This window comes from Cygnus atratus, chromosome 2, assembly GCF_013377495.2.
Source record: "Cygnus atratus isolate AKBS03 ecotype Queensland, Australia chromosome 2, CAtr_DNAZoo_HiC_assembly, whole genome shotgun sequence".
In the NCBI taxonomy this organism is placed as follows: domain Eukaryota; kingdom Metazoa; phylum Chordata; class Aves; order Anseriformes; family Anatidae; genus Cygnus; species Cygnus atratus.
Genome location: NC_066363.1, coordinates 39,637,269 through 39,651,942, shown reverse-complemented (window position 1 = coordinate 39,651,942; position 14,674 = coordinate 39,637,269). Strand labels below are relative to the sequence as shown.

The following is a 14,674-nucleotide window of genomic DNA, read 5'->3' as shown; positions in this document are numbered from 1 at the left end:
CAACCACTGTTATTCAAAGAAAGGCAGCCTGTTCTATCAAAAGGCAAATATGGTTATTACATGTGACTGGCAGTAGAATGGCATATCCTTGGTATAAATTATCCTTTGTAGAATCAAGTATGTAAGCACATTATCAGAAAAAAAAAATCCATTATGAGTAGCTAAAAGGATGAAATTGTTTGCCTTATAAGTTTAAATAAATAAATAAATAAATTTTATATTTACTTGATAGAAATTTCAAGAGCAAAATGTTTTCTGAAAGCCAGAATAAAACATCAGAACATGCTGCACTGCATTTGCTATTTACAAATGATCACTCTAAAAGTCAAATATTCTGATAGTGATGTGCAGTTCTGAGAGAATAGTTACACTAATGAATATATTTTATGAATTCATCATTCATAACTAGAAATAAGTTCTGTTACCTCCACGTGTGATCATTTGTAACCAAAGCTTTTCCTACAGTAAAATAAAATAAAATAAAATAAAATGCTTAGTACTGAAGATTAATACTTGATCCTAAATACGCTGAGGATAGGGTCATGTTCGTATCACCTCCAATCCATGATGTACAGCAGTGGTTAGATGGTGAATTACACGTCAGTCACAGTACATTGGTCAGGATTTCAGTTCACTGGTTCTTTGCACACTTAGCAGCTCCAGCAATGAAATGCCATCAGGAAATCGGCAGTGCTATGCAATGAAGATTATGAAAAAAGACTACACAGTATACAAACTTGTATTTTGTTAGACATGGTGCCAGCATGCGTTATTGCAATAAATAATGGAGACTGTGCAATCCACCATGCAAGCAGACTCCTTAAAAACTTTCATAAATGTTTCCTTATATTGAAAGCGTAAGTACTAAGGAAAAAACATGAAATACGGGGTCATTTTGCTTATTCTGTAAATGTCAGTTTTGTTTTTGTTTGTTTCTTTTTTAACATTTTAAGTACTTTTTAGAAACATTAGAAGGTTAGAACTTGAGGAATTTGGGGGGAATGAAATATCATGAAGAGCTATACTGCCAGTCACATAATGGATGATGATATTCTAAGCATGTGGGAACTTTGTTATCCATTCTATTATTTAATATCCTCCTTTCATCTCTACTTATCATTTTATATGTGATACCTGTAGTTACTTAGCACAGAAGAACTGAAAGTATGACCATTCCAAAGACAAGCTCACTTTGTGAAAATATACAAGCCAGTTCAAGGGGTGATAACAAAAAATGAATATTTTCACCATATATTATGATACATGTATATATATATATATTCCCTGCTATAGAGTTATTAAAGGTCTGGGATAGCTTTAAAAATTAATCCTGTTTTCTGTCAATGTATGTTTTCCTCATAAAATGCTTCACACCTTCACTTTGGCTGTAAGGATTGATACTTTAGGAAAACCTTTCAGAATATATTTAGACTGTTTTCTGTCAACATAATTATATGTCCTGTCCAGTAAAGTCATTTTCCTGAATGTGGATTTTTGGATCTAGAGTGAGTGTTCAAGTTTATATCCATGTAAAACGATAACTCTGTATCGTTGTATACGTCTGAATATTGATCATTTCAGAAGCTATTTGAAGTTAGGAAGGACTCTCTGTAAGCACATTATTATGGATTAGGTTCTGAAGATTTGGGCTTTTATTTTTTATTTTTTTCTTAATTCAGCAGAGAGTTCAGCCATCATTTCTTATCAATGGAGAAGGATAAGTAGACCTTTCCAAAAAAGGAAAAAAAAAATGTTATTAGAAGCTGTCATTATAGCAGTCTTTGATGTCTCTCTTTTTTTTTTTTTTTTTTTCTTCCAGATACTGAATGTAAGTGTGGTAATAACATAGGAGAAAGCATAAAGTTCTATTTTCTTTTACTGGCCCATTTGAAAATTGTTCTTTGTGGGAAAATTTTAAGTGAGCCATGCCTTCCCAAAACACTTTTTTTTTTTTTTTTAATCTAAGAAGTGGTAGGATATTGATGGTCAGCAGATTCAACTCACTCTTGAAAAAAACATTTCAGTCCAGCTGGATTAACTCTGAAATAGTTACAGGTGGAGTAGGTTGGTGACTGATAGAGAAGCCCGTCTGACAAGGCCTTGGACAGAAAAAAAGGAAGACAGGGAGGAGAAAGAAATCAGAAATGTTGTAGTAGGTCAAGGTGGAAGGAAAGAAGATGGCATGAAAAGGAAGATATGTTGGAGTTTGGAAGGCACAAATGCCACAGAATGACAAAATTTTTGAATTCTCTTCAGTGAAGAGACCTTAAAAGGGACATCTGGATATCAGCTATTTCACCTTCCAGCTCAGAGCTGTCAGCTAGAGCAGGTTGATCATTACCTTGTTCAGTCAGGTTTTGGATATCTTCACAACCTTGCTGGGCAACCTGTTAGAGTGTTTGACCACCCACACAGTAAAAAGGATTTTATGGGGTACTGAGTCTAATCTCTTGTATTTCTTTTTGTGCCCATTGGGTCATGCCCTGTCACTGGGCATCATTGAAAAGGGTCTCTTGCTCCATCGTCTTTATTCCCCACCCCTGACCTCATAAGGTATTTATATACATGGATAGCAGTTCCCTGAGCTGTTCTTCTCCAGGCTTAACAGTCCCAGATCTCATCTTCTCCTCATACAACAGATGCTCTAAGCCCTTAATCACCTTTTCAGCTGTTTGTTGGACTTGATCCAATGTGTTCATGTCTCTTGTGTATGGAGTAGCCCAGAACTGGACCAAGCACTGCAGGTGTTTCTCACCAGGGCTGACTAGAAGGGAAGGATCACATTCCTCAATGTACTGTCAACACCTTCTTACTGCAATTCAGGATGCCATTGACCTTCTTTGTGGCAAGGGCATGCTGCTGGATTATGTCTAGCCTGGTGTTCACCAGGACCCTGAGTCCTTCTCCACAAAGATGCTTTCCAGGAAGTCAGCCCCGAACCCAGGCTGGTGCATGGCATTATTCCTGCCCAGTTTCATAACTGCGTTGTCCTTTGTTGAGCTTCAAGGGACTCTTGTTGCACTATTTCTCCAGACTATCCAGGTCCCTCTAAATAGCAGCACACCCATCTGGCGTATCAGGCACTCATCCCAGTTTTGTATCATCTGCAAACTTGCTGAGGATGCACTCTATTTCAGTGTCTGGGTCATTAATGAAGACAGTATTGGCACTAATAATCCCTGGGGGCCACTAGTGACTGTCCTCCAGCTGGCCTTTGTGCTGCTGACCACAACCCATTGGGGCTGCCAGCTCATGCATTTTTTCTATTATCTTTTGTGTGTTGTTTTGTTATTGTTGTTTTGTGTTTTGGTAAAAATGTGAACTAAGAAACTGTAAGAAAGAGAAAAAAAAAAAGAACGTCAAAGCAAAATAAGAGGATTAACATGAAAATGCATAAGACTTATGCAGATCTCTAAATTCTGCTAATGCATGGCTTTAATAGGTTTGCACTAGTTTCCCATTAGGCAAATCACATTGATTTTATGTAATGTATATTACTATTATAAAATGTGTTTTACATGCAATTAAAATAAAAGATCATTGATGGAACCTCATTGAATGCATATTTTTACATCTACTTTGTGCTCTGTTATATACTATATTGTCTTTGTGTATTGTGACTTTTCTAATAATTCCATAGTGTATTTTATCACCCTTTTGCAACCTTTAACTATGCTTCTGGGGGATGACTCGATGGTCTACAGACGTTGGGAGTAAAAGTTAAAGCAGATCTGTTGTCTTATGTCATCTTACACCAGATATGAAATTGGTCTGTAGATATGTAGGTAGTGGCGATAACATTGCACAGTATCCAGTATATCTTTCGCCAATATTGAGATGGAGAAGTCAAGCTTCAAATGCAGTGTTTTAAAAGAATATAACCACTGAACTGAATAGACGCTTTATCTGTCCTTTTGGTTTTCTTGAGAATATAAAGGAGAGAAAGACACTGATTTTTTAAACACAATATTTACTGAGAACCTACATGGAATTTCTTTGACCATCTATAGATATATGTATCGTCAATTGCATATGACATATTGACAATTGCACTGGATTCTCCTTAGTGTGAGAGGAAATCTTGTCATTGGAGTCTAGGGCACATTTCATCTCATTCTAAAATAAATATCTATGAATGAAGAATTCATGAGAAAGAGTCTTTCTCTTCATTTGAGTGCATATACTTATTAAAAACAAAGAAACAAACTGTAGTGACTAGGTCAGATGTTAAAGGCTAAAGTTATCTTAGACAAATTCTCAGCCCCAGTGAGCAAATTGCCCTTTCCTTCAAGAGGTCCAAATTTTTTCTCACAAATTTTGTTTCTTTTTAACTGAATTGTGAATTTATCTGTAAGAATTTAGTACTTAATTTTCACAATCTGAGTTGTATCAGTTAATTTTTAAATGGTTATTTATCAGATGACACTATTACTGTCTGTCAAGTGAAAAATTTAATAAGTTTCTGAGTAGATTTTGGATTTCTGACTGACGAAAAGAGAATTTCTTGATTTTTTTTGAAAATCGTGAATCTTTTTCTGATCTCATTTTTTAGGCATTGGAGAAAAACTATTGCCTGATCAAGGTAGGCAGATGGAGTATGTATTGTTTACTATTAAAATACTAACTTCATTTTTATGTTATTACATTCAACCAGTAGTGTCCTAGGTAACATGTCCTAGTAGAGCATTGTTTGTGTCTCTTTCAGGTTTCTAGCAATGACTCAAAGGATTCTTTGTTTTTAGTAAGTGTCTGATGCTTTATTTAATATTCAAAACTTCTGCTCTAAGTTGTAGGGAAAAGTTTTCAAAAGTAATGCTCAAATGAAATTTGGTTGTATGAATATTTATAGAATGAAAGCATATAATTGACCAGTAATGCAGCAGTTTCATTTAAAAATAAGAAAAAATGTTTTTTGAATGATTATTTGAATGTTTATATGCATGCATATTTGCAATAGTAGCCCTTCTTCTCAGGTTCAAGGCAGATGACTGACTGTTGTTTCCTCAAATATAGTGGATTAACACACCTTTCTTTCTTTCTTTTATGGCTTATGTAGTCAAATCCATGTGTACACTAGCTCTATACATAGATATATTTTTGCATTTCCTGGTTCTGCTCCAGAAACTGTAATGAAAAGGAGCTTCCATTTGAAAATGAAAATCAGTTTCCTTTCATCTCTGCTTTTCATTTGGTTTCCACTTTCATTTTATCTCTCTTACATTTAGCTTTTGAGCTTTTTTTTTTTTTTTTTGCCTTTTTTTATGTATTATTATAAACATCTGCTTCAGTAATAGCTAAGCTTTGTGGTTTGTGAAGGCTTCCATATATTAAGAATCATTGGATTATTTCCAGTGTTGCTTGGTGTAGCCACCCTACCTTATCATTTGAGTGATTTGTTTAATCCTTTGTTCTTAATGGCAAAATGCAATAACTTTGTCTTTCTTAAGGAAAGATGATGAAGTCATGCTGTTTACATATGTATATATATATATATGTATGCCATTGAGATATATTTAATTAAAGTGTCACTGCCTATCTATTAGCATTTTTATATATAGCTGTTTTTAGGTACAAAAGATTCTTGTTAATTTTTTGTAGCTGAAAGAAATTCTAATTCTAATAATGACTCAAATGCCAACTATATTTAAAATTCAGAATAGTAGTTAATACTAATAAAAATCTGCTAGAGGATGCAGAAACAATTTATTGTATGATCCCAGTGTGCAACTTGCTAGTACAGCTTAGGCTTTGAATACCCTTTTAAATTTAATTGTTACATTAAGGATGTTTAATCTAAGAAGACACTTCAGTGCAGTCTGCTTGTATAATTTAGTTGTTGTTTTGTTTCTTTATGCTTTATTATATTATAAAGTATGCTTTTGTTTGGACAAGTAATTTCTTCAGATCATTTCAGCATCGCTTAGTGCACGGCAGAAATAGCAGGCTAATACTGGGTTTAGGATCATGAGATCCTAGATCTAAATTGATTTTCTTTACAAGTCAATGTTTTAGTGCGTGCCACAACATAGCAATGACCTTGAAGCTTTGTAAGGATTATTACTTCATGCTATCTCATATCTTGAGATATTTTGGGTGGCGCATTCCAAAGTTGCAAGCATGAAATAATAAATGAGGAGTAATTGTTTGGTGCTTAACACAACACGGAAGCATTTGAAAGTCAGCTAGAGGGCTTCATTGCCTGCTTCCCAATCACCCAATTCAAAATTCGACCCTTTTCAAATTTTATTTGAATGAAAAATCTTAAGGAAAAATTTTAGTGTGAAAAAAGTATTATTATTTCCTGATGCTCTTGTCATTTGCTTGGAAATAAGAGATTACTGATTCATAGTTATCAATTCTCTTAATCACATGCTCATAAAATTCAATCCGAAGCAGTCACATTTAACTGTGTTACAATGTCTTTCACTTTAAATCACCTATGCTTTGACTTTTCCACACTTCAGACAATCTGTAGCTAACTGCAGCACAAAATGTTATCAGCATTCCACAGACTGTTGTACCAATTTTGCATTAGAGCTCAATGGTAATTTGGAAGACAATAGCCTCTCTTTTGATCTTTATGTAGAACTAGGGCTTTTTCTTTCTTTCTGAGTGTAGCTAAATGACGATATAAAAATTACAGTAATTTATGTGCGCCTCAATTGATCATTAATGCACAATAAAATCCTTCTTTGCTTCCATCTATTTACACGGAGAGCTTTGTCATATGAACACCATGTGTTTTCTGTGGACTCAGCTGCTTTTGATTGGGATTGCCTTGACAACGATTTTATGCTTGAATAATCCTGCAGATAGAAACCACTGTCAGTCACAACATCTGTATCAGTATGAAAGTCCAGTACTAACAATGCTGTTGTTCATAGGTATGAAAAATATTTTCTATTGAGATATTAGATGGGATCTTTCACAGTATCTCAAGGAAATGTCAGCTTGTTTGCTGCATGCCCATAGTTACAACTGCTAGAAATCTTGAGAATAATCTCCAGTTTATTAGATTCTGTTTATCAGATATTCATAAGCATTGCTCTAAAAACTGTATCAAGTACTGTAACATGTATCTGCTTAATGACTCAGTCTTCATGGTGTGTTTTGTTTTGTTATGAGTGCAATTGACACAAGCTAGTAGGATAGGTCTGAAGGCTTCACAGTTCTAGTCTTTGGGATTTCAGAAAAATCATGGTATTTCAGATCTTGATCCTCTTTTACACTTTTATTATAAAACATCAGATTTAGAAGCCTGTTACTATTATGTAATTGTTTAGTTTGTTAGCTTATGGATTGATTTTGAATGGAGTTGAACTTCCTGATCTTGGATAAGTGGTCAGTTTTTGCAAGTCTGAAATTCTTTCAAAGGACCTCTGCTTTCAAGGCAACAGAAGAGTGGATATGTCTTCATTTAATTGATTCATTTTCTTCATGCTGACATCATAATGTCTGGACAATGGAGAAACAGAAAGTGGTTGTAATTTGAATATTTTGTTTGTTTGTTTCTTTGACATTTCTAAGTCAAAGGCAGTCTCTTGTCCTGAGATGTTTAAGAATTTGTCTGGTCTTTAATTTTTCATGTTTTTTTTTTTTTTCCAATTTTTATTTTATTTTATTTTATTTTGGTTCCTGTCATATTCTTATCATGCCTAAAACAAAGAAAGGAGAAGAGTGTGTTTGAAAACATGAGTAAATGTACTGTGTTAAACATTTAGTGCCATTGCTCTTTGATGCCCTCATAGCACTATTCAGAGTGGTCTAAAAGCTATCAGAGCTGGAACAGATGTATTAATAAACATATGAGAATCTGTTTTTTCTGATCCATTTCATTGGCTATTCATGTTACAAGAACTCAGCTCAGCAGAAATTATAAACAGACTACATGTACATGTAGTAGGCATTTTCAGAAATAGGGTGAAACTAAATACAATTCAAAACTACTGCAAGAATGTTAAGAACAAATTTATTTTTGAAACAATGATACTGCAATAATTATTTGGTCTTCCATTTGGTATTCCATATCTTTAAATAACTTATTTAAAGTATTGGCAGTTCATTGATTTCTTTGCTCAGATGGAGAAGTCTCATAGGTGAAATTCTTCTGTAATGTATCATTCCTTTGCTAAGATATACCTTCCACTTTCTATTAGAGTTAGACTTTACAACTCTCCCTTTTCTGTTTAGTCCCAATCAAACAAAGTTAAAACAAACTAAAATATCAGTCATCTGATATTTTAGCTTCCTCAGTCCCTGTCAATATTCCCCCTCCCCCCCAAAATAAATAAATAAATAAATAAATGTGTTTTGAAGTATTGGGAAAATGAAAAATTAATCTAGTATCTAATTGTATTAAGGTTTTCCGATGCCCCAGTTGTAAGTCTAATAAGCCTAAACTACGTATAAGCTTAGTTAGATGTCTTTAGTACCAGCAAACATCAAGTTAACTTGAGATAAGGCATAGCTGTGACTGCAATGTCTGAGGAGGAAATTAAACATGTAGTCAGTCCTCAGGTACCTGAATCTTGTGCTGCTTGGACTTACTGTTATTTTCCATATAATAAATAGCTTGCTTATATGTAGGTCAGGCAAACCGTAGCTATAACTTCAGGATAGGTATATTAAGATTCTCTTATTCTCAAAATTCTTATAGGGTTTCAAACATCTTGAAGAATGATTGTATATTTCTCAATTCATCTTTGCACATACTGTGCTCTACTTTGATACATCAAATAGCAGTCTGCCAGCATTAAAACTCTTGTTTTATGGCATATTCATAGCCAAATTAATATCAAAGGAACTAGTCAAAGGAACTAAAACTGATTATGTAAGTAAGACAGTAAGAATTACAGAATATCATTACAGAAAATAACTGGATGCAAAAATAAACATAGGCTGGGGGGGGGAGCACTCTTTAGAGTTCCAAGAACCAGGGAACTGGGAACTAACTGGGAACTGTGTTTGATACATTTGATTTGAGAAGAAGAAAAAAAAAAAAAAAACAGTTTACTTAGTCAATTTGATGATAATGTTGATGTTTAAATGTTTTCCATGCTAATGGCAACATTAAGTATATTAACACAATTACTAAATTAGACAAAAGACCAGGAAAAGTAACATCTGAAAGTTTAAAAAGAACCAGATAAAGAGCTGTCTGCATAGGCTGTTACAGTTTTCTGTATAGTGTAGACACTGGAAAACCCAGGAGTAGAAGAAAGTAAAAGTTGTGTCAGTATTCAGAAAAGGTAAACAGGATGATTCAAGTAATTATAAATCTATCACCATTACATCAATCTTGGGATGGAAATTGAGTAGTGAAGTAAATTAGATCAATTAATTAATGACAACGAATGGAAATTAATAGAAAATCAGTCTTTCCTACCAAAAATTGTTTTTATGAGTTTGCATATATGATTGATAATTGTTAAGCATGCTGATGTTTTGTGTTTGCACTGTTCTAGAATGTTCAAAGGTTAAAAGTTATCTAAGATACTGGAATGATGCAGCATGAATATTGAACATATTAAGTGGATTTAAGCCTAATTATAGGCCTTGCAATGCAATCACAAGGCACTAGTTTTTGTAGACATATTCTAGTGAAATTCTTTTGGAATTATTTTACAAAATTGACTCTAGATAAGTAAAGATGTTTTATTTCTCTGGAAGACTAATTTCTTTATATTCTTACACTTGCTTTAGTATTTTCTTTTTATTAAAATTATTAAAATTTAAAATTATTTTAATAATAAAATAATAATAATTTAATAATTTAATAATAATAATTTAATAATAATAATAAAATTATTAAAATTTACATTAAATGAGACAATTGAAATTCATGTCTTAATTCCCAAATTGTTTTCTTTTAAGCATTCTTCTTTCTTCTTTCAATCAGCATTTACGATTGTTTTCTTTTTCTTGTTCCACCTATGGTCAGCTTTAAGTCATGTAAGAAGCATTTTAGGAGATTCAGAACTATCTTCTAATTTAATCCAGTATATCTGCACTTATCCAAATGTAGACATTAATGTAAATTCCAGTAGCCTGTATTTCTAGCTGAGTATTACAGAGAATTCAAGGTGTTTTTTTTTAAAAAAAAAAAAAAACAACTTTTTTATCACACTTTTCAAATTCTTTGATTTCTGCTTGCAAATAGCTATTTTCTATCATTAGAGACTTCAAATGAGCTTTTCATTTCATTCACCTTATCATGGGAGTCCTGAGACAGCTGCTGTGCTGTTTTAATCCCTTCCTTTGCCACATTTTACTTTTTACTATTTCTGGTTCATTTTCTGCTCTGCTGGTTTAATAGCTTCAAGTTTCTAACATTATCTTAGCAGATCCATCTGCAAGTTGTATCAAAATATTACCTACTTCAGCCATCCAATGGAATTCACTAGTAGTAGTTGCCCTTAATAATTGGATATTTCCAATATGGAAATACTTTTTCCTGTTTATAAGTATAAGGAAATAGCAGCAGCCATTGATGGTGCTTGAAATAAATGGCAAATCCTGTAACATTTATCCTTCATGTTATTCCTAGTTTTTTGTTAGGTCACCAGGGCAGGGGAATGCTCTGGATGGGGGTTAGTGCATTGTCTCTGCTGTAGAATATGAATAATGTAAGTGAGCTTCAGCTGCGCAATTTGATTTATGACTAGTGGGGACACCTCAAGTTCTTGCACAGGAGTGACAGTGCTCACAGCAGCTGGGAACATGCTACCTGGGGAAGACCTTTATACATTACCAGTAGCATGGATGGCAGTATCTTGTAACGTGAAACAGCTTTTATACTTCAAACTTATAAGATTTCAGAACTTTTAACCCAATAAAAATTGCCTTTGTGGCAATAAACTTATGAATGACACCTCCAAAATGAAAATGCACACTTGCTAATCCATCTACTTTTTTCTCTTTCCTTTTTTTTTTTTTTTTTTTTTTTTCTGAAAACACAGAGGATAGGTAGCTTTTTTTGTTTGTTTGTTTAAATTTAGATAAATTCATGCACAGTACCTGGATAGTCAGACACTGATTACCAAGATGAAGGGGGGAACTAAGAGGGCTTTCATTTCACTTGCTGTTTTCTCACTGTAGTTTACCAGCCTGAGGTATATACTGTGTCATAGATCCTGCAGCTCCCCTGCTCCAGATATCAACAATGAGCACGGCAGCTACACCACCAACTGGAGGTGAATTATGCCCCTGATGAGTGGAAGTCAACATGGAAACTAATGGAGTAGTTGTACAGTTCATATTGACAAAAACCCTGAACCAGTGTCCTTGCCATATTTGGGGTCCAACCACCACTTGAACAGGGACTGCATCTTCTTTTCATGTTTTTGAGAGATATCCCAATGCCATATTGAGTTGAAGTCAGGGGACACATTTAAAGCTCAAAAAATTGTTTAAAAGACAAGAAGTGATTCCTGGTACAAAATTGCACTTAACTAGTGTGTTTGGATAAATTTAAAGGAAAATTACCCAGCCTGCTACTGCAAATTTTAACCTTTAACCTCCACTTTTGTTACTGTTGTAGATGATGTTTCAAATGTGCTCTGACTGTACAGATATTTGAGATTCTCCTCTATAGTTCCATTTTTCCTAGGTCAGAGTATTCAAGCTGTCTACTGTGATAGCTGTTCATAAATGCTGAATTGTCACTAGTCTGCCTTTTAATTATCCAGTAGTTTGTCTAGGTTCAAATCAAGGTCCCTGGTTGTCTTCTTGAAAAACTGTGAACCCTGCTTCATGACTACCTTCCCACTATCATTTTATTTTAAGCATTTAACAATTCTTAGCTAACTTTAAACAAAGCAATAAAATAAATAAAATTTTGAATTAGCCTACTCCTACTTCCTAATTAACTGTGTTGTTGTAAACACATATTTTGTGCTACATTTTTGTTGATCAGTAATAGTCTAGAAGAACCATCTGTGACTAGAAATCTCTGTCTCATTCTTTCCTTAGTCTTTCTAGTACGTTCAGGACACTTCAAAGTCAGTCTTTGAAATGAGAATACTGAGGGGAAAAACAGTGGTACAAAGGAAAAAAAATAAAAAAAAAAATCCAAGTGTTGTGGATACTGTGCTGGTTCATCCAGAACAGGTCATTATATTTTGTATTATCTTGTAACTCTTCCTGTATTATTTTTATTTGGTTTGTTACCTGCTGCTGTTTATGTAAGAAAAAAATACTAAAAGAAAGTTAGAAAAAAGCAGTTTCTTTTCTGAACTCTTGTGGATCTACTCTAAACTTATTGGTTTTGCCTTCCTCAGATACTGTGGACACTATCTAATCAAGATGGCTGTCATTATGCAACTCATAAGATATACTACTGACATTTCCAGCCTTACATATTCGGGAGTACATTTATCTTCTTTTGGTAGTGTGTCATCATTCTCTGAGCAACAGCTATTGTGTGCCTGCTTGCTTTATGGTTGACAGGGAGTGCTTTCCCAGTGACTGAGCCCACCCTCCTACCTACTGAGTCTTTTACTACCAATTTGAAGAACACGCTTATCTTTTTCAAGGTCATTACTACACATTTGGGCTGTCTCTGAATTGAGAGACAAGATCTGTTATTTTATCTAGGAAAGGAGACTCTGTAGTACTTTTGATCTTGTTTTCTATTTACTTATTTATTTTTAAATTTACCTCTGATTATGTGAACTGAGCAAAGACATATTTATTTTCAATATTAATAGTTAACCTAATATGCTACTAATTTTTTCAAGTCCTGGTTTGAAGAATTCATTATTATTTATTTTATTTTAAGGTGTTTTTTGTTGTTGTTCTTGTTCATATATTGACCAGAGAGAGGCCTTAGGAGACTTAAATATTTGATTATTTCACAGCCAGTTTAAGACATTTCTTCATTTAATTTAACTTCAGGTGTGATCATCACCGAAGAGACCATTCTTCCAGAAACTGAAATTGGTAGAAAGTTGTACAGAGTAGTTGTGGAAAGATGCATCTCCATGGTACTAAATGGTTGACTGATATCAGAATAATGAAACTGATACCCCAAATTGTTCTTTCATATGTGAACAAACATCCTCTTGTAAAAGAGCTCTACTTTGGCAACTTATCGTATTTTCTTCAAAAGGAAATACTTAATATCAAATATAACTTTCAAATAACATTTATTATTTCAAATGTTTCTTTAACCTACCTTGGCTACAAGCTAGTGAAGCATCAGTGCAGTATATACAAGATTTGTCTTTCGTATCTCTAAGGAAATGAATGGTTCTGATTGAGAAGCACGAGATTTTATTAGCAGTACAGTCGTGTGCAGCTTCTTTTATTATTCTTCCACTTTGATTACTGCAAAAACTTGTCTGTTTTCCAGATAAGACATACTTATGGATATCAGACACACAGTTTCCAGCTGTAAAAGAAGTGATAAAACTCATCATATTGTAGTAGCATGATTTATAGACTATTTGTGAAGTTTTGTAAAGAGCATGCATAACAATCTTCAAAGACTAGTGAAATTAATTTATCTAGAGATTTTGAACTGTTAATATGTGTTTAAGTTTATGTAAAGGTCTGGATTATTATTATCATAATTTGTGAAGAAGCAGGGAGAGGTTTAAAGAGATTTTTCCCAGTGTCCATTTTATAAATTCATATTTACCATATATTACTGGTTAATTTAGTGGTATATGGTACTCAGAGGAGTTCCAGGTTCAAAAGGGGGTTGTCCAACTTCAATTCAAGTGAGTCAATCATGTTACTGTTATATTGACTGCCACTGGAATTATTGAAGGAGAAAAAAAAAATGAAACAACAACAACAACAAAAAAAAAACAGAAAGCTGGGACAGTTTTACTTACAGAATAATGGGGATAAAGCTCAGTAGAAGTGAGAGAGATATTCTCCAAGCTCCAGCTATGTGTTGGATAGATGTTAGATAGGTCCACGATAGATACAACACTGCCTGTTTGGTGGTAGCTGTGATGCCCTGAGCCCCAGAAGCCATTACACAAACAGCAATGAAGAAATTATCTTACCAAAAACCTTAGCAATGAAGGTTTAGCTCAAGTACTGTAGCTACCTGTCTGTCTGGAGTTTTTATTTCTCTGTGTTGCATATTACCCAATGAATTGTAGCCCAAGATGGATCTGGATCACTTGTTTCACACCATAACCTCTGGCACGTTATGGGCATCTCTCAGTCCACAGATGAAGAGACTCTTGCCTCTCTTTGTAGGAGAACTGATGTACCAGCCCTCCCAGATCCCAACATTAGAAACTTCTATACAAAAAAAAAAAAAAAAAAGAAAGTGACATAGCACAATTTAGCAAAATTAATTATCTGCTTTAAAATAACTGTAACAAAACATGCTTGTTCCCTGTTCTCAGTCTATAAATGTAAGTTTGAATGAAGCTACACACATGCTTCCCTGGGAACTGAGAACATATTATTCCTACAATAGTTACACCTTATGCATTTCAAACATAGGTCTATAGGTAGTTAAATAGATTTATTTTTTGAGTTAAATACTTGTTTGCCATTAATATCAGGAATAAGAAATGCTTTCCCTGAGTTTTGTTGCCAAGATGACTTGAGGACTGACTTTGAGGAAAGTAGAATCTAGACTATGCCTTTTTAGGTGTGAGCATGACATGCATTTTTCTGGAGAACTTTGACATCTCATTTAGACTATTGA

At 33.9% G+C, this 14,674-nt stretch overlaps 1 protein-coding gene across 7 annotated transcripts in view; it reads left to right on the top strand.

Annotated features, from left to right (window-relative positions):
* The window catches only part of ZNF385D (zinc finger protein 385D), a 429,524-nt gene that overhangs the window by 368,253 nt on the left and 46,597 nt on the right, over nt 1-14,674 (top strand). For 5 of the 7 annotated variants that reach the window (XM_035556479.2, XM_035556482.2, XM_035556478.2 and 2 more), the window contains one exon: nt 4,553-4,582. The exons of the other annotated variants lie outside the window; for them this stretch is intronic. In XM_035556479.2, coding sequence (XP_035412372.1) covers nt 4,553-4,582 — 30 coding nt within the window. The remainder of the gene's footprint in view (nt 1-4,552; nt 4,583-14,674) is intronic. 7 annotated transcript variants of the gene reach the window in all.